Genomic DNA, 21,494 nt, shown 5'->3' on the forward strand with positions numbered 1-21,494 from the left:
ATAGAGTTTTAATTCAAAATCAACGCATGCATCGTGAACGTAGGGGACGTGTTAATAAATTCGTGCGTCATTTGTTTTAAAATCCATGGTGAATGGTATGTCCATTATATTATGTTACATGTTAGTATTTTTTAACTAAGGTTGGTGGGTGGGTGTCAGTGAGTTAATGAGCCCTCGGTAGTGTGCCTTTGCATGAATGAGTTAATGTTTATCAGTGAGTGAATGTCATAACTAATTAGTGTCATCGTGTTATTGTTCACCAATGAGTGAATGATTTTCAATCAATGAGTAAGTGAGCAAATAAATTAGTCAAAGCCTGGCTTGTGACACAACGACCATCGGATACATCAACGGGCCGATGCAGACATCTCTTTTATGAATGGAAATGTAAAGACACATGCCACAGTAGTGCGATCGTGGCCATGTAACCCACGCTACGGACCGTCTGGTAAACCACAGTGGTATGTGCTCATTCAACGGAGGAGGAGAAACAGCAAAACCACACGAACTCTCTCTCTCTCTCTCCTTAAGCCATCTCGTCGTGGCCAGAAGCAGACCTCGACATTGTCATTTAGCTCCTGAACGCATTGCCAAACGCAAGAATGTAAAGTTTAAAGTAGTAATGAAAAGTAACATTTCTGTTGACATGAATATTATTGTATTATTGGGTCTTTTGATAAAGTCACGCAGATAGGTTCAAAGAAAATAACAAAAAAAAATACGAAAAACTACGACGTTTCGATCGCAACGCAAGCAATCATCATCAGCAGAAAAACATAGCTGAAAAGCTGCTGAGGCTGGAGGTTTTAAAGGTTTGAAATGGGTGTAGCCCAAGGGTCATACGCGAAGTGGGCGGGGCTAGTGACGTCAAGTGAGGAATTTGCATGTCAATGTAAGATCGGAGAGCTACCTCCACGACGACGAAGCTGCGGAGGTGGTCATTGTATTGTGAGAGATTAGCATGTCATTGTAAGATCGCAGAGCCACCGCCACACCGAGGAGAATGAGCAACGGTGGCTGTGTTAGTGAGACATTTAACCTGTGAATGTAAAGACATTTAACCTGTTAATGTAAAACATCGGAAGGTAGGATGGAAACATCACAGCCAGTTATGACTGAAACTGGTTAATAACGTCCTTCCAATGATTGCTCAGTTTGTATCCATCTTCTCGGTTGAAATTGTGTCTGTGTCTATATATCTGGATGGCTTCATGAACGAATCTTTGTTTATAGCCAGTGGGCTTGCAAAGTACCTCCGTCTTAGAGAAATCAATTTCGTTTGAGCCCACCGCATTAAAACAATGATCGGCCACGGCCGAGGTATTGGTCCTACCGTGTTTGAGATCTGCCTCATGTTCACGAACACGGTCCAAGACATGTCGCTTAGATTCCCCAATGTAACTATTGCCACAGACACAGCTTAGTTTGTAGACGCCAGGGAATTACATGTCAGGAATCACATCCTTCACAGATGGGATCAGCTCACGAATTTTATATACTGTTTTAAATCGAACCTGGATTTTGTGTTTGCTCATGATTTTGGAAATGTCCACACCATAGAGCTCGATGTGTTTCCGACCATCATCACCTAGCCAGTAAACTGGAACACATACACCAAGCTCTCAAGATGAATGGATATTCAGACCACACAATCCTTAAAACGATCACACCAACCGTTGGGAAACAACCATCTGAGGACCCAATCAAAACCATCACCTTCCCACACATAGCAGGGGTCACTGAAAATATGTTAACTACCTCTTCTGGTATACAGAAGGTCGTGGGTTCGATCCCCCCACATTTAGAATCAACATGCGTTTAGAATATTTGGCCGCTATAAATTTCCACACGATAAGCCACTTCATTCAGCTATCATTTGTGTTAGCCTGGTCGCTTCGGAAAAATAGCTACATAGCTCAGTGGGCCTTACCTGGTAAAATAAAAACAAAATGTGTTTAATCCGTATAAATAACTGTAAGATATAAAAGTGCGAGGAGGGGAGTTAAAGAGAAGGGGCAGGAGGATGTCGGTGTGCGAGGATGCGTCCAAACATACGGGCAGCTCACGGTCACGAACGCTACTGCTGTTATTTTATTATTATTTCATTATCTCGTCTGGTCCACTCGAAGTGATAATCAGGGTTCCATTGACGACAGTGCGGACTCACTGTGTGTGCACAGCGACAGACACACGCACAACAAAAAGCAACTGCTTCACTGTAAAGGCCACCATTACTGGGGTCGTTTGCTGCCATTTATTAGATTGTTTTTTTTACAATAAGCTGATTATAACTGTTATTGGATAGGATATATTACGTGGAGTTTATTTTGAAGCATTTATCTAATACAATACTGTACGGAGAACATTTTATCCTGTTCGCGAATAGGATACGTGGTGTGTAGGGAAATGCAGCGCTGTACATTGTACACAACATTTTTGTATATCGAGTAGCCAGTGAGGTGAAGTATGGTCAAACGACCATCATGACTGGACACGAAACATGTCTCAAACGGGGCACCTCACAGTCGCGTATAAAAAAAATATTCGGAACAATTTTAACTAAACAAGAACGATGCCTAAGGGAGGGGGAAAAAACGTGCAGTTTAAAGAGCTTATGAGCCATTACTCGCACTACATGTGTCACGTGATTTATAGGAAAGTGCTGATAACATGAAACACGTTTTTAAAGTGCAACAAAAAGTTTTTGTTTCATTCCATATAGAATTATTCATGCACAATAGCATCGATCCAACATCTAGTAAAGATGCATCACTGAAAGCTGGAGGGGGGGGGGGTAAAAGTGCTCCTGGTCCTTCGTTAATGCAGAAGAAGACAGTGAAAAGGTGCCTGGTCGGTATAGAGATGGGGGGTAAGGGATCCTTGAATAAGTCGTTCGATTGTTCCTCTGAACCTCCGTAAGGACCTAATGCCCTCTGCTCGCTTGCCACACAACCTAAAACGATCTGAATCGTAAGGTTTCAGTGTCACTGTCTGACAAACCAATGTTGGGCAAATCAAAAAAACTAAACGGACACGGGAAGCCCTCCCCAGTTGGCAATGTGGGTAGCTAAGTAAATACGTAGAGCTTTTTTTTGACTTACGGATGCATTGGCATCGACGCACTGGTACGTATTAATAATATCTTTGTAAACGCGACAATCTTGTCTGGTGGTGGGGGGTTCATAACACGAGTGTTGGCATGAAATGATTTCGTGGCCTCGCCATCCAAAAATATATAATCGCTGTTCACATTGCAATCATACACAGTTCCACACATTTAAAATAGATGTACACTGGCAACCACATAAAGGATGTCAATCAAAAATAATGTTCAAGCCAGAAAAGTAAATAATTTCAAGAATAAATATATTCTTCCAATTAACTTATTTTCATTAATTTTGATGTTTTACCTACGTGACTTTACCGAAAAAACCTAAGAATATGAATCCTTGCAGTCACGAAAGCTTCATATCTAGAATTGACGAAAGAAGCTTGTCTGCAAAACAGACCAGGCACGTTAAACACGCACGCGTACTCCACGTAAGTAATTTGAGGTTGTGCATGTCGTATTAGATGTTTTCATTTTATATTTGAGTTGTGGTCTTTCCCCCAATCTCATGCCAACTGCGCTGTCAGTGTGTGTATATGTTGAAATTCTTTTGCACCGCACGTAACCAACCGTTCTAATCAGAGGTGTGGAGGGCGGCTGCAAACTGAATTGTGTCCTGTCGTGAGACTCGCCATGCCAGCACTGTTGCAGACAGTTCATACCCCACCTGATGACGGACGCTCGTGTTGCGCCCGAAACGTCGTGATTTAATTTATTTTATTTCATACCTACGTGACTTTACCAAAAGAACCAAAGAGTATAGTTTATACCCCATTTGTTAGAGAATGGCCTGTGGAAGAAAAATACGTGCAATTGCTTCTAAAATTAATTGGTGGGGGGGGGGGCGGTGCACTTTCACACATGTTCTGTGTGGCAATCAAAGCCATGCTCTGACTTTTTTTTCAAGGGAATTTAAACAATCGGCAGGACAAAAAAAAAGTGATTTCATGTACATACAGTAATGAGTTTTCTTGTGGGCTGTCATTGGTGAACGGGCTGAGAACATCATCTCTTGGATATCCGAAACTCAGACTTGAACCCATAATCTCGGCAGTTCCGGGCTTCCGTCTCTGTGCACTGATCCCTGATCCACGCGGTGATGACAACAACGATGGATTTCTGTGCAAAATTCGATTTTCATCAGGCAGCTCACTGCCACCCTACTTTATGCACCGCCAGGATGCTGGATGTCCTGGCAAGCACACCGCTAAGCAGTAGAGCGTGGTGCAAAGATTGTAGTTTTGGGGGGTTTTTTTGGGGGGGGATATTGGAGAATCCTGAGCACATCATCAGCTGTGTTCGCTTACAATTATAGAAACAGCTCAGGCAGTGCTTTTGTATTTGTTTTCTTCGATGCATTTTACCAAAATGCTTTATTTAGTTGGGAAAAAGACTGCTTGTTAACCCGTTGTGTAAACAACCCGCACAATAATAAATATGTAAAAAAAACAGGTGGCCGTTCAGTATTTAAATATTGCATATCACAAATCACCTGGGAATGTGTCCAATTATCTCTTCGGGTCTCACTCGGAAGCCTGGATGGTTTCTGGTATCATAAGCAGCTGCGGGACAGTACAGCAAAATGCTCAGACATGCTATGCTCCTTGCTTTCACCAAGCGTGGTGAAATATGGTCAAATAACCCCCAAATCCAGCACCGCATGGGGAGGCCCTCATCCAGCAGTTAACGGTTGCCAGTCCGAATTTCTGCACATCCTTATTTAATGCCACCTTGATTCACCACTAAAAAGTAGTGAGTACCATGGCACCATCCTTCGTGGACAAGCTTGATATAGTTGATATCATTCATCAAATGCATTCAACCATTTGGCCTTGCAGCTAAACACAGACGCACACGGTGTGGTTTACTTGCGGTCAGCCAGTGGCAGCTCTTCATAAAATTAACAGGCAATGTCATCTTCTTACAGCAACCACTCGCTTACATGATTAAAAGATAAAGGCAATTTTTTCCCTTCTCTTCCACAGAGATCTTGGAAAAATTTGAAGTTCCAACAATATTCCCTGTCACACTTGATCTGTCGATTGACTTTCGTCTACTCATTTGGTCCTGGGTGGACAGGTGGAGGAGATTGAATGATTTACGTTCTTCAATGTTCCAACTGCCATGCCAGGGCATGAAATCGAACCAATGACCTCTGAATTGCAAGTGCAGCGTGATAACCATTACACCATGGCAACATTCCAAGATAATGTAAATTGATGAGAAATGCAGCTGCCAAATTCACCACGAGGCATCTGCTGGGCTTAAGTGAACGGATTAACACTGCTTCACCGTACAGATTCTAAGACAAGCACTAGGCATGTAAGAATGTATCCATTCATTGATTCAAATGTATTATTCACGTTCCAGATACGTGCGTCAAATTGCACGTGTGGGAATCGATTATATACAATTCCTCAAAATTATACACAAATTATATTTCAATGTTCAATTTAGGATTACGGAGCAAACTAAACTGTGCAAATGAGACAGACACAAATAGGAATACAAACCAGACGACAATAATAAGACACAAATTCCACCCCATGGATTAAATGACCCAAAATTTTGAAAAAGACTTAAATAGGCTAGGGGGATGGGGGGGAGAATTGCATTTGCCTGGGCAAGCAATCTTTATGGAAGACATTTGAAGAAAATAACCGTCAGAATGCAAGCAAGTAAAAAACATTTTCAAATGAAGTGCAATTTTATTCAACAAAAACGCACCATTCTGACAGAAGATAATATGGCGGTAATAATAATAGTGTAACATTCTATGCAGTGCTTGCAATACAGTACGCAATACAATGTGTTAACACATCCAAAGCATTACCATCCAACAGACTTGTCATCAGATGGCGTTGCTGCATGCTTCGCATTAAATGTGTTTGACAACCATTAGGGGCATTAATGATTTAAGTGAATTTTAAATGCACATAAAAAGCCCATATCCCACATGACCTTTGTCTGCACGAAAACAACATGGAAGGTGGCTTGGAATGTAAAATAAATTAATTTATTCCAGGGTTCAAGGACAGTATTGTCCCATGCCAGCCTGTAGCATTGCTAACTGCCATTTTCATCTCGCTACATATTCGAGGATGCCAAACATTCTCAGCGAGCAAATCCACATTTTCTGGATAAATCCGATGAACAACCTTTTTTTTCCCTCAAATTGTTTTACCAGTGTATTTCTTCCAGTTTTAACCCCTGTTTTTTTGGAACAAAATACCATGACAAAATGCCTATCGTATCTGCGAAGTATTGTCAAAATAAACGTGAACTGAAAATCACATTGCAGGGTTGTAATGATGCATCGACTTAACACTCGAGTCCTAAAGCCATTAGTGCCTGCATCGAATCGCGTGTGTAAATATCAATATTTCACGACTGCACTAGCGCGTGTGTGTGGTATGTAATTGGATTTCCGTGACCTCTGCAGCTGCTACACTCACCATAACGTTAAACTGAAATGTGATTATTAAATTCAATCACAACCCCGAACCATGACAATTCATCGAACTGCCTGCGGGGAGCAGGTGGGAGATAAATCCCTACACCCCGACGAGATAAAACAATTAACGTGTTTACGAAGGAAAGCCTCATTGAGTCTCAAGACCGTTTAGTAGGAGGCTCCTGCCAAGTGTATGCAGTAGGGGGGTGATTTTTCGATTTAAAGCTTTCGTGACTGCAGGGATTCATCTTTTTGGTTCTTTCAGTAAAGTCACGTAGAATGGAAATAATAAAATAATAAAAATAAAACATAATAAAATAATTCTCACGACGTTTCGGCGACAACGCAAGCAGCCGTCCTCAGGTGAAGAACAGGTCTGTCGAGAAGACAGAGTCATTCAAAAGAACAGGTCTGTCGAGAAGACAGAGTCTGAATGACTCTGTCTTCTCGACAGACCTGTTCTTCACCTGAGGACGGCTGCTTGCGTTGTCGCCGAAACGTCGTGAGAATTATTTTATTATGTTTTATTTTTATTATTTTATTATTTCCATTCTACGTGACTTTACCGAAAGAACCAAGAAGATAGGTGGGTGATGTTGCGGTCATGGCAAATGAGTAATTTGTAATAAAAAAGTTGCATTGTGTGATTTTTATTTTAGCTATGGGAGGAAACCAGAGAACCTGGAGGAAACCCATACAGAACAGGGGAAGAACATACAAACTCGACACAAAAAGGGATCCGAGTCAGGGATTGAATCCAGGCACTTTTTGCTACGAGATGTCAGTGTAGCCACTGCACCACCCTGCTGCTGAATGCGTTACACAGTGTGGAGTGGGAGTGTAGCGGTTCGCGCGCTGCGCAATGAACCCCCGCGACCCAGGTTCGTAACCCACTCACGGCCAAAACCAGTGATGAATATCTGAACTGGTACTGGGCCTCCCCTAGGTCGACTCGACCGCGAATGAGTACCTGGTGCGGTGTGTAAACATCGCCACTGGGGAGACAAAGGTGGTCGGGCAGGATGCTGGCCACCGACCCCTTCGTGTACCGTGCCGGTCTTCATAGATGCTTGCTGACAACACTTGCCCCAACAGTCTGTTAAGGCTATACGGAGGATCTTTGTATTTGTCTGTGTTTATTGTCCATAAATACATGTACACACATTCAGTGCTATGAACATGTTGCACGTAAATGTACAGATATGAAGGATCATCAGGGAAAGTAGTTGCAAATTCCCTGTGCCAGGTGTTTGTGGATTGTAGGGTTACTGTGAATAAGCTGACGATATAAGTACTCATTAATTATGTATCTCTCTTGGCCTGTGTCTCTAGTGAAACCAGGAGCACACAGCTCCACCTCAAACTGCTGGAGTCCAGCCATTAACCCCAATTAATCATATGCCAAGCGCTGTCATGCAATGGTACTTTAAGCACATTATTTTATTTGAATTTTTTTTTTAATGAGGCCAAACATTTTTTTGTTTCAGATTTATCCAAAAGTAAAACGTCATGAAAAACGTCACACGTTGCATCACATCAGTGATTTTTCTCACCAAATGTGTCAGCATGAAGATACGTTAAATAATTAACGTTTCGAAAAAAATCTAGATCGGAAACATTCCTTCCACAGATATCTATCCACCACTGCAAGCATCTTAGAAACACTGTGTCCTGCATTGCAACTTTGGGCATATGGGAGGAAGCTGAAGTATCAGACAAAAACTCACACGTACAAAGGGATACAACTATTTAAGAACCGAATGCTGTACTTCCATCATCAGTTGACCTCGCAACGCAAGCCTACAACACCTGATACTGGTAGGAACCTCCTGGTTACACCAGCCCACAGGGGATTATTGTGTCCGTCCGTCGTGCAGGGAGGGGCTGGGTGGGGAGGGAGGGGCTGGGTGGGGAGGGGAGGGTGGGGAGGGGCTGGATGGGGAGGGGAGGGTGGGGAGGGGCTGGATGGGGAGGGGCTGGTCACCCCGTGGTGCCCTTATAAAACTCAACGTTTAATCTACTCACGCCGGCTTGTGCCCACCCTCACAGTCGGGCATATTTGCGGAATAGACCACGCCGCCGTTGACCCTGGCCATTGACCGAGCAACCCTCGTTCCTACCAGCTCCCTCCACAGGAATGTGTTTATTTGCTGGCAGCCTCCCATCCAATGACTAACCAGGCTCAACGGTGCTTAGCTTGTGTAACAGACTGTTCTCACACAGAACATGGAAGCATTTTACATCGAGTAGGTAGAGAAGGCAACAAACAACAGGCATTTACATGAAAAGAAAACAATTATTTTCCACTAACTTGGTTGTTTATAATTACCAAATTATGTCAAGTATGCTATTTGACGATATTAACCACTATCAATAAATAAGTGGTGTCACCAAAGGAGAGAACAGGTTTTTGAAAAGCCACTGCGCTCAGTGTGAGTTATCTACTCTGTATTAAGACTTGAGAAACTATATTGGCTACTTAGGATGCGAAAGAAGTTCAACATACATACCTTCATATATACCCCACAAGATCCATCAGGCCATTGTATAACTGCATCACTGATCCAAGATCTGTTACACAGGGTGGCTGAGTTTAACACGTCGGCTTTCGCGACCAATTTTATTCATCATAAAGGTTTTTGGGTAAGATCGCGTTATTTATAAAATGTGTCGCAACCCTCCATCACCCGACACGGCCAGAAATCAGAGGTGGCAGAGGGGTGGGGGGGGGGTTATTGTAATTATATAATAGATTAGTAATCAGTTAATTGTTATAATTAGTAATTAGTTGTAGATTAGTAATGAGTTTTAATGTGTATTATTTAATAACTGAACCCAAACACGAAACCCAATCATGTGCAGAACTCAGAGGTGGCGAAGGGGGCGAGTTATTGTAATTATATAATAGATATACTCTGCACATGATTGGGTATAGTGTTTCGGTTCAGTTATTAAATAATACACATTACAACTATTACTAATCTACAACTGATTACTAAGCATAACAAGTAACTGATTCCTAATCTATTATATAATTACAATAACCCCCGTCTCCGCCTCTGATCTCTGCATCTGATTGGGTTAAATGATGATGACGTCACCCTGCTGTTCTATTTAAGACGGGGAGCAGGTGGATGGCTTCACCATTCTGGCAAATTGCCCGATGATGCTGGATGTAATTACCAGCGAAACGTCGTACTCAAACATTTTAAATGTTGTGGATTCACTCTTCAGCACACCGGTGGGCTAAAGTAGTGAACTATTTGTCTTTTGTCAACAATTAAGCCGTGTAGGGTGGCTTAATTGTGTAGTATTGTGTTTGCTTTCAATGCCCTGGTTAAGGTAACAAGCAAAAGAGACATACAAAAACAAGTAGATAGCTAAAAAGCTTAAAACTATTCGTCAAAAAAACACAATTGGCTCGAGATGTGAAACAACAATATAATTGATTTAATTCCCTGTATATGTTACTTGCGAATGACGCTCTTCCTGGTCTCTTTGAGCTCTCACCTGGGTCAATAACCATGAACTCGCCTCTAGACAGTGCCGTATTGTTTGGTTGCAAGAAAAAAAAACCCCAAAAAAAACATTTGCTCAGGTTTGTGAAGCAGCGATCCAAAGTACAAAACTATGAAGATAACCACCCCCTGATGGAATGCAGCAATGTTGGCAGTTGCGCTAAGGCTCAATAGCCTGGCTCTTTGGTTTTGACTTTGGCAAGCAACAACAGAAAATGCAGACGTTGTGAAACGGGCACCCCATCAGCCCATGGGGCCACTCCCGTGCGCACTCAAATTTGATGATTGCAGCAAAACGGTCCTCGCAATTTTTTTCCAGAACGTAAAATGTGGAATACATTTAAAAACATAGGCACTCAAAGAGAGGAGATACAGATCCGAGGAAAAAAAAAATCCCAGAATCCAAATAATTATTTAAGGACATTCAGATATATATTTTTTTGTAAAAAAAGGAGACCTTTATATATTCCTATAGAAAGAAAAAATATCCCAACAGTCATTGTGTCGTGGAACTCCGTTAGACAATGCCGAGCCACACTGACGCGACCGACGGATGGATAACAACATCAAAACGTGTAAAGTTACGGTCTTGTCTCTCACCACCCCCATTCAGCCATAGGACGTGAACCCATTCGGCCTCGTGATGAACATCTTCGCTCGTGAAGCCAACGTAGAGCTCTTCTGGTGAATTACAGTGCGAGAGCCGTTCTATCATTCAGCACAATAAATATCTGGCCGCTTGCTGCTCTTCTTTATACGCTAAAGAATGTTCGGCATCTGCGCTGCAAAAGGCTTGGCCATGCAACAACAGTCGCGTTGCTCCTTTATGAGTTCCATTCACTTTGATGCAAAAAAAAAGTTATCATATCACTTAAAGCAACAGCAACAGAGTCTGGGAAGGGGGTTTCAGACTGTTTCATAAATATTAATTATAATATATGTTTTATCTGCTTTATGGCGCTGTATATTATGTTTAGGAACTTAGAAAATTACCGAAGGAATCTTTTTTGTGTGTTATTTATTGTATACTGTTTATAGCTTATATACAAATAACATGCATAACACACCTTTGAAAAATATGCCCTTTGCATATATATATACCATGCATATTTACTGGAAGTATGCAATTTGTCTTGACATGCCATGCTCATGGCTGTGCTTTTATCTGAATTATGGAAATGGATACACAAGCGCTTCAAATAAATATTTCACGTGGTTAATGTATTATTTGGCAAATGTCTATTAGTTGGGCATTACCAAACAGAATATGAATTTAAGTTAGACGCTTTTAGAGGTGAAGGATTTCAGGAAAGGTTTCATACACGTAAAAAAAAAAGTCTCTGGTAATATTTTAATAATTTTAAAACGTTTCTCGCAATGGAACGATATTTACTTTGTTATTTTCTCTGCAATGCCGCTAATGTTTATTTTGAGCTTTGTAATAATGTGGTCGATCTGCTTCTCGTCTGCTGTATCCCCAGTTAATATGTACGTACAACTTTTAAAGCCCTTTTCTGAGGTCCCACTCACGGAACAAGGAGACCCAGCCTCAACGAGTGGCGCAAAAAAAAAAAATCCCTTCACGAAAGTTTCCCATCATGGTCAGCACAATTCACATCCGCACAAATGACGATGTTATCTCCTGACGAGAAAGAAGGCAATGTAACGATAATCTTCACCTTCTCGTTGCCCGTATTGCCGACGTAATCTTGCGGGGCGTTGATGATTGGGGCGACGGCGGTGGCGCCGGCGGTGGCGGCGGCGGCGGCGGGCACCATCATCCCGTCGGAACCCCCGGCCCTGGCCCAGCTGGAACCTCTCTGCAGTGTGGGCGAGGTACTTCTGTTGGTGAGCCGCTTCCTGAACGCGCGCTGGATCTTGATGGCCGCCAGCTCCTCCTGCCAGCGCCGGAGTGTGCTCGAGATGGGTGCGAGCGTGCCGTTGCCGGCGGAGCCGCTGTCCATGAAGCGCTCCTCCATCTGCAGGCGCATCGCGTCCATGCCTTCGCCCTCCCCCAGCACGCGCTTAGTGAGCGCGAACAGAACCTCCAGGCAGTGGATGCGATCACCGGCCACGATGGGCAGGTCGAGGGCGGCAATCGCCAGATGGTTGGGCTTGGGCACGCGCAGCGGGTCGTCCAGAGAGTCCAAAAAGACGGAGAGATTTTTGTAGGCTATGAACTGCGTCACCGTGGGGTCGAACTTGCCCCACACCTCGTAGAAGGCCTCGAAGTCGTCCTCGCTCAGGGGCTCGGCGCTCTCCTGCGTGGCGATAGCGAAGTTCTCGAGGATGACGGCGATGTACATGTTGACGACGATGAGGAAGGAGATGATGATGTAGCTGACGTAGAACGCCACGCCGAAAGAGGTGTTGCCACAGTTGCTCTCGACCGACGTGCCCGGGTGCTTGAAGGAGCGGTCGCAGTTGAGCGGGAACGTCGGCGCCAGCAGCCCGTCCCAGCCGGCCGACGTCGTGATCTGGAAGAGGCAAAGCATGGCCCCGCCGAACGTCTCGAAGTTGAACATGTCGTTGATGCCGGCCTTGTGCTGCAGGTATCCGAAGTTGGACATGCCGAAGATGGAGAAGATGTACATGACGAGGAAGAGGAGCAGGCCGATGTTGAAGAGCGCCGGCAGCGACATGAGCAGCGCCAGCAGGAGGGTGCGGATCCCCTGTGCGCCGCGGACCAGACGGAGTACGCGCCCGATCCGGGCGAGCCGAACCACGCGGATGAGCGTGGGCTCAAAGAAAAAATTCTTCATGGTCTCAGCAAGCCCCATTCCTGAAAGGGTGACCCCCAACACAAAAAAACACATCGCAGCTGTGTATACGAGATGGCTGGTCGGGAGGCATTCACTCGCTTTCTATCAGCTTCGGTGTGAAACCGGTCCAAAAAAAGGGTGCTGGAAAAGTGAGTTATTAAACGTGTCATGCTTCTATTCAGTGCCCTTCAAAACCTCCAGATTAAAAGTTTAATTGGTGTACACTTTAAAAAACAGAAAGTTCAACAGTTTAACCCCCATTTGTGTTGTTTACCTTGGGGGTGGAGTTGATGGTCTAAGCAGACTTTCAACCAAGATTAAAAAGTACAAACTTCCAGATTCTCATTCAGGTGCTGTGCTGTTGCCAGAATTTGTACTCCGTGTTGAAGTGAAATGTTGCTTCATTGGCGCAATTTATACATGACGCAGGGTAAAATATTTGAATGACATTTGATAGTATTATCATCCAAGACGTTGAACAGTTTATTCTAACTGAATCACAATGTAGGACTTGTTGTTTTGATCTTGTGCCAAAGCATGACCAATTCAGGATTTTTTTCGATTTAAAGCTTTCGTGACTGCAGGGATTCATCTTCTTGGTTCTTTCGGTAAAGTCACGTAGAAGGGAAGTAATAAAATAATAAAAATAAAACATAATAAAACAATTCTCACGACGTTTCGGCTACAACGCAAGCAGCCGTCTTCAGGTGAAGAATGAGACAATGCCAAGCTAGGAGCTTATATATAAGCTGCGTTGGAGGTGGAGGAAAGAGCGCCTTAACAAAAGAATGTGCATGTGAAGAGGAATTTAGCATATTCATGGAAAATGCGTAGGAGGTGGGCGGGGGGGTTTCAAAGTCATATTATGCCCATGCATTATGCAGGATCAACAGCACCAAGGGGGGGGTGCAGGGATTAGCAGTAACAAAGGAAAGGAATGTTAATGATATGTAGCTGCAGTTACTCAACCACCACGTAGAAAACTAAAGTATAAACTACATAAAAAACTAAAGTATAAATAGCATAGCACCATCAGTATACTTACTATACTCTACACTAAGCTGAGTTACTAACAGCAAGTAATACATTACAATTCTACGTCGTAAAAATTATATAATATGCTTCCATCTAAACTTTATTCTATTGCATCAACGAGCATATACCGTACTATATACTGCCAACATTAAATTATATACTGTATTGCTGTAAACCAACCTATATCTTATACATTTAATATAACACTATGTATTATTCTACCCACCCTAATGTGTGTCGAAATGGTTTATTACGTCCTTCCAATGATTGCTAAGCCAGAATCCATCTTCTCGGTTAAAATTGTCTCTGTGTTTGTATATGTGGATCGCCTCATGAACGAATCTCTCATGATAGCCAGATGGCTTGCAGAGAACCTCTGTCTTGGAGAAGTCAATGTCATGTGAGCCCACTAAATTGTAACAGTGATCTGCCACGGCTGAGGTGTTTGTCCTACCGTGTTTCAGGTCTGCTTTATGTTCACGGATGCGGTCCGAGACATGTCGTTTGGTTTCTCCAATGTAACTGCTACCACAGAGGAAACTTAGTTTGTAGACGCCAGGGTACTGTATGTCTGGAACCACATCTTTTACAGACGGGACCAGATCACGGATTTTATGTACTGTGTTGAATCGGACCTGGATCTTGTGTTTAATCAGGATTTTGGAGATCTTTTTTGTGACCCCAGCAATGTAGGGTAAGGTGATGGTCTTGAAAGGCTCCTCAACAGGATCCTTCTTGATGGTTGGAGTGATGGCTTTGCGGATTGTGTAGTCGGAGTAACCATTAGCCTTAAGAGCTTGGCGTACGTGTTTGAGTTCACTGGAAATGTGTTCATGGTCGGAGATGCATTGGGCTCTATGATATAGAGTCTTGATGAGGGAATTCTTCTGGGATGGATGGTGGTGGGAATCCGGTTTTAGATAAGCATCCGTGTGGGTGGCTTTCCTGTAGACAGAGTGGCTCATTGAACCATCAGGTCTCCTTTTGATTAGGACATCCAAAAAGGGTAGCTTGCCATCATTTTCGACTTCCATGGTGAATCTGATGGCTGGGTGTATGGAATTGATGTGGTCAAGAAATTGGTCTAGAGCAGGCCGGCCATGTGGCCAGATGACAAAAGTGTCGTCTACGTACCTCTTCCATAAGGTCGGGCGTAGAGTGGCAGTCTGGATGGCGTCCGTCTCAAATTTCTCCATGAAGATGTTGGCTTCTACAAGCAAATTGAGGGCACCCCAATGGGCTCCCCCCTATCTCCGGTTGTAGCCAACATCTTCATGGAGAAATTTGAGACGGACGCCATCCAGACTGCCACTCTACGCCCGACCTTATGGAAGAGGTACGTAGACGACACTTTTGTCATCTGGCCACATGGCCGGCCTGCTCTAGACCAATTTCTCGACCACATCAATTCCATACACCCAGCCATCAGATTCACCATGGAAGTCGAAAATGATGGCAAGCTACCCTTTTTGGATGTCCTAATCAAAAGGAGACCTGATGGTTCAATGAGCCACTCTGTCTACAGGAAAGCCACCCACACGGATGCTTATCTAAAACCGGATTCCCACCACCATCCATCCCAGAAGAATTCCCTCATCAAGACTCTATATCATAGAGCCCAATGCATCTCCGACCATGAACACATTTCCAGTGAACTCAAACACGTACGCCAAGCTCTTAAGGCTAATGGTTACTCCGACTACACAATCCGCAAAGCCATCACTCCAACCATCAAGAAGGATCCTGTTGAGGAGCCTTTCAAGACCATCACCTTACCCTACATTGCTGGGGTCACAAAAAAGATCTCCAAAATCCTGATTAAACACAAGATCCAGGTCCGATTCAACACAGTACATAAAATCCGTGATCTGGTCCCGTCTGTAAAAGATGTGGTTCCAGACATACAGTACCCTGGCGTCTACAAACTAAGTTGCCTCTGTGGTAGCAGTTACATTGGAGAAACCAAACGACATGTCTCGGACCGCATCCGTGAACATAAGGCAGACCTGAAACACGGTAGGACAAACACCTCAGCCGTGGCAGATCACTGTTACAATTCAGTGGGCTCACATGACATTGACTTCTCCAAGACAGAGGTTCTCTGCAAGCCATCTGGCTATCATGAGAGATTCGTTCATGAGGCGATCCACATATACAAACACAGAGACAATTTTAACCGAGAAGATGGATTCTGGCTTAGCAATCATTGGAAGGACGTAATAAACCATTTCGGCACACATTAGGGTGGGTAGAATAATACATAGTGTTATATTAAATGTATAAGATATAGGTTGGTTTACAGCAATACAGTATATAATTTAATGTTGGCAGTATATAGTACGGTATATGCTCGTTGATGCAATAGAATAAAGTTTAGATGGAAGCATATTATATAATTTTTACGACGTAGAATTGTAATGTATTACTTGCTGTTAGTAACTCAGCTTAGTGTAGAGTATAGTAAGTATACTGATGGTGCTATGCTATTTATACTTTAGTTTTTTATGTAGTTTATACTTTAGTTTTCTACGTGGTGGTTGAGTAACTGCAGCTACATATCATTAACATTCCTTTCCTTTGTTACTGCTAATCCCTGCACCCCCCCCTTGGTGCTGTTGATCCTGCATAATGCATGGGCATAATATGACTTTGAAACCCCCCCGCCCACCTCCTACGCATTTCCCATGAATATGCTAAATTCCTCTTCACATGCACATTCTTTTGTTAAGGCGCTCTTTCCTCCACCTCCAACGCAGCTTATATATAAGCTCCTAGCTTGGCATTGTCTCATTCTTCACCTGAAGACGGCTGCTTGCGTTGTAGCCGAAACGTCGTGAGAATTGTTTTATTATGTTTTATTTTTATTATTTTATTACTTCCCTTCTACGTGACTTTACCGAAAAAACCAAGAAGACAATTCAGGATTCCCACTCCCTTCCTGCCCTCCCCCAAGAAATTAATGGCACCTCATACTTAATTTACATCATCACATTGCTCAGAATGCAAAATGAGACGAGGAAAATGTTAACTACTTTCAAAGAGTCGATGAGCAGGGCACATTACAACCACAGTGATTCATGTGGTTGTAATGTGACGTAGAAAGAAAATAAATTAAATAATAAAATACGACGTTTCGATTGCAACACAAGCAATCGTCATCAGGTAGAACTAAATTTGAGAGAGAGACAAAACACAGAGACACAAAGACAGACACACAAGCCGAGAGATACAACACAGAGACACACAGAGAGACTTTACCGAAAGAACCACAGAGTAATTCCTGCAGTCACGAAAGCTTCAAATCACAGTGATTCCATTATGTAAACGTTGGTAAGTGGCAGATCACTAAATTGCAAGACGTGGTCTCCACTTGGTGTGGAGTGCATGGTGGTCGGTCGGTACATTAGCACTGACTGGTGATTATGAGGACGATTAGATTATCCTCAAAGCACAAAAGAGACGATGTCAAACACCCAAGGGCTCTTTGAGCCACACAAACAACTCTATAGACAGTTTACTGCCATTTCCGTTGCATTGACATTTTAAAGTGATAACAGCAATAATGTATAGCCTTTTTGTGTTTGCAGTGCGAGTTATTTTGACAATTCCACAACACTCGTCAGACGGCGAGTTTGGGTAGGGTGGCCAGGATCGGTGAACAGGAAATTTGCGCTCAAGCTTTGTAGCAGCGATACAGAACTCCATTACAGATTGTGTTACGAAACGGTGACAATTGGAGTCTGCATAACCAAATCGTAATCCATTTCCTTTGTTGGAAAACATATAAGAAGAGCGTTTTAACCACAATCGAATCAATTGCCTTAAATGTAAAGTGCAGTTGTGACGTGTGAAGGAATGCAACAGATGTTTTTGGGGCCTTTTTACGATTGCTCATCACAATTTACAACTGGATGACGTTCCAAAAACAAACTAACGGAAATAGCTCTATCAAAAACACTCGATAGCGTGCGAACATTGAGGTCAACCGTTGCCAATTGTGCAACCTTATAATCTTCCAAATTAATTGGTACACGTCGAGCAATTAAAGAGGAGAGGATATATCATATAAACTGGTTTAATTCACAGATACTGCTGCGCAAATCAATCCCGTTCTCGTGGTCTACATTTCAGTCTTCACCCAAGGCCGACCAAATCAATTTCTCCATCTGAAGGTTTTTTTTTATTTCTTGGCAGTGCATTGCAGCGTCTCACAACATTAGCGTCCGATTGTCGTAAATAATACATCGTACACGGGAGAAAAAAAAACTCAAAAGAGGCCAACCATCTCCTCACCCACAAAGGACATGACGATGACGACAATGTCGAAAATGTTCCACGCAAACTTGAAGTAGTATTGTCGCAGGGCGAAGAGCTTGAGCAGGCACTCGGCGCTGAACATCGCGATGAAGATGATGTTGATGTAGTGGAGGGCGTTCTCCATTTCCTTGCTCTGGCTATCGGTCTCGATCATCATGACCAGCATATTAAGGCAAATGAGCGCCATGATGGTCACGTCGAAGGCCTGGGTGCCCACCAGGTCGTAGGCAAGATTTTGTAGCTTATTCTGCACGCCAAATCGACACCACACGAAACGGGAGCATTCATGTTTAAGGATTTGTCCCCGCTGTTCTGTTTTTTTTAAATATTATCTCTGTTACAATAAGGAATATTCCTGGTCAATGACCAGATCGGGTGTCACCAATCCAAGTGTAGTTTGAACCCCATTCTGGAGAATACACTAGAAAAAAATAATTCATATTTAAATGATAAACTCTTTTTTGGAAAGAAAAAATAACACAGCTGTCATTACAAATATGTTGACGCATTGAGCGAGTATATCTTTAAAAAATAATAAGTGTATGTAGAAAGGTGTCGTCGATGCATCCTTGCGAGCGACTTGAGTTCAGTAAATACATCTGCATTCAATAGCTTTCGCAATAACGGAATGTTACCGTAAATGAGCCTCAAATTTAGCGTTTGCACCTACTAATGAAAGGTAGCAGACCTTTGCAGCCAATAATTACTTGGCCAGCCCTGCCCAGTCTCCGAGAACTATTTGAAAATTACTCATGATGATAAAACCATTCAACAGCTTCTGACACCTATCAAAGTAAATAACTGGAACATTTGTAGGAGCAGTTTGTTTTTATTTGCATTGTTCTGAAGTTTTTTTCTCATTGAAATGTAACAGTTCATGGAGAACCATAACTTTCCTCAGGAGCAGAGTGCAAATCGCATGTCAGAGAAGATACCATGGGCTAAGACACAAGTGATCCTCCTGGTGTCTCAGTTAATCTGTCACTTCACCAGGCAACCAGAGAGTGCTCTTAAGCTGTGCAAGCACACACCGATAGCACACACCTGGCACGGGAAGGCAGCAACAAGCAATAACTGTAAATGAACAGAATATTTTTTTTTACATTTGAACATCGCAAACTACTAAAGAACAGTTGTATTTGTCTCAGGTGAGGACCTATTAGATGTGTAGCCCATAGGGATTTGAACCAATATATGCCTCTTCGACTGTGAGATTGAAACTGGGACCCAAACACCCCCTTTTCAGAGAAATGCACAATAGTTACATTCACCAAAAGCTTGTGCGTGCTAATGAGAAGCCCACCAACCGTTTCACTGGGTTAAAGAGTGAGATCCAAGGCCCTGGAGACTGGTACTTACATGCGGCCTAGGCACAGGCTTTTGTGGTTTCTTTGAGCGGAGTTTCTTCATTGCACTGTGGAATTTCCTTTGTTCTTCTGTCAGGAATATATCTTCCCCTCCTATGTAATGCATCAACATATATGGCATTCATGTTTAACATTTAACTCTCCTCTCACTGTAATTGACAAACATGTGAATCTGCCGACTGTGATTTTAGTCCAATAAATAACATAACAGAAATATGAACTAATGACTTGTGAAAATAAAATAAAGAATACTGTGTCATTATGTAAATACGGTTGTAAATTGGTCCACTTAAAACTGAAAGTGTGAATGTAATATGGCGGGTTTTAAATAACAAACATGTATTATATGTAATGTTCTAAATTAATAATGGATTTAATGCTTGGAGTCGTCAATGCAGCTTTTCACATTACTTATAATTCATGGAATTCAGCGGTCATTAAATATTTTCAGTAACCATGAAAATCCCCAAATCGACCACATGTCTGGTGAGTCTAGCATCCACGCAAAGCAAAACATTAATGTTCAACATATGGAAATGTGAATGTTGATGTTTGTGGAAGAAAACAAGATGCAAAGATACCTATCTTTTTCTTTTGCTGGTTGAAGTTATCAATGATGACACCAATGAAAAGGTTGAGGATGAAAAATGCTCCAAAAGTAATGAAGAAAACAAAGAAACCGTAACTGTATTTGTTTTCCTCAAACTTAGGCTGTTCATCGTACTGTGCGAAACGAGACATTGAGATCAAGGTTATAAAATGCTGCACTGCCAGTTACCACATATTAACGAACATATAAATGAACCTTATGGCGGGACCCCGGGGTTCCCATAAGCCCCGGCTCTCGCATAAACATATTATAATGCAAACACAGAATTTGCTCTTTTTCAACAAGGGGTTTGAAGGATGGTGGCAAGTGTTGTCTTGTTAAACTATGACTTTAAAACTGAAAACTACTTACCTGTAGTTGCTCTATTTAAATACACTATCGAAAAAAATAATTTACAATCATCGTATTTCTCAATGTGGATTTGTGAACACACTTTGTAAACAGTACGTGAAATAGTGCACGTTTTCAATGCGCTGTTCATATTGTAACAAGCGTTTATACCAATGTTACTCTACAGAGTCGTGGGTCATCGCTCCTCTTATCCGCATTCATACGAGCGGTATTCGGGGACTAGGGCTTAACCGCAACAAAAAAAAACTATCTGCACAGATGCATACGGACGAGAGAAGTATTATCAAACAGGAGTAATTAACGGTGCAACGCACCTCATCTGTTAAATATCTGCAGGTAATAGGATTGTCATCGATTGATCCTGGCTGCAGACATTGGTAGGTCTCAAATAATAATGAAGATAAGAGAGCAGTTTCACTGTATTATGCATCCCGTGATGACAAATAGGCAGTTTGAGCGGCTTTGGATAAGACTTATGATCCTGCACATAACCGAACACTGAGTGCATTCGCTTGTTCAGCTCTTCTGCGCATTCGTCCTCGCTGCTGCGCTTGGACACGACATGACAGCAGAATGATCCGCGCCAAGCGGGTCGCGGCATTTATGTGCGCGGTGGGACGGAGTCGCCAAAAGTAAATAATTTAATGAAGATTTTGACTTCCGTTTATTTGGGACCCTGGGGTCCCGCCATAAGGTTCAAATACTGAACTACGCGTAAAAAACGTTCACATCGTCAAGGGCTTCATCTTCTTGGTTCTTTCGGTAAAGTCACGTAGAATGGAAATAATAAAATAAAAATCTTATTTTATTATTTAAATCGAAATCGTCAAGGGCTGTTACGTATCTCCATGAGAATTGCAATGCATGCGTATCAACATGGCCTTTAATATCTTATGAAATATTTTCCCAGGTTGCTATTAGAGATTGGAAGGAATGTGACGAGAAAGCACAGCCATAACGCCAGCTCTACC

At 42.6% G+C, this 21,494-nt stretch overlaps 1 protein-coding gene across 1 annotated transcript in view; it reads right to left on the minus strand.

The window, feature by feature from the left end:
* Positions 1 to 7,088: 7,088 nt before the first annotated feature.
* Positions 7,089 to 21,494, minus strand: part of LOC133345233 (sodium channel protein type 4 subunit alpha-like) — a 44,975-nt gene continuing 30,569 nt past the window's right edge. Inside the window, exons 21-23 of the mRNA XM_061555811.1 lie at positions 19,555 to 19,655; positions 18,172 to 18,442; positions 7,089 to 12,863 (exon numbers count right to left, since the gene is read on the minus strand). Coding sequence (XP_061411795.1) covers positions 11,662 to 12,863; positions 18,172 to 18,442; positions 19,555 to 19,655 — 1,574 coding nt within the window. The 3' untranslated portion in view covers positions 7,089 to 11,661. The remainder of the gene's footprint in view (positions 12,864 to 18,171; positions 18,443 to 19,554; positions 19,656 to 21,494) is intronic.

This window comes from Lethenteron reissneri, chromosome 21, assembly GCF_015708825.2.
Source record: "Lethenteron reissneri isolate LAM-NWPU_2019-01 chromosome 21, ASM1570882v1, whole genome shotgun sequence".
In the NCBI taxonomy this organism is placed as follows: domain Eukaryota; kingdom Metazoa; phylum Chordata; class Hyperoartia; order Petromyzontiformes; family Petromyzontidae; genus Lethenteron; species Lethenteron reissneri.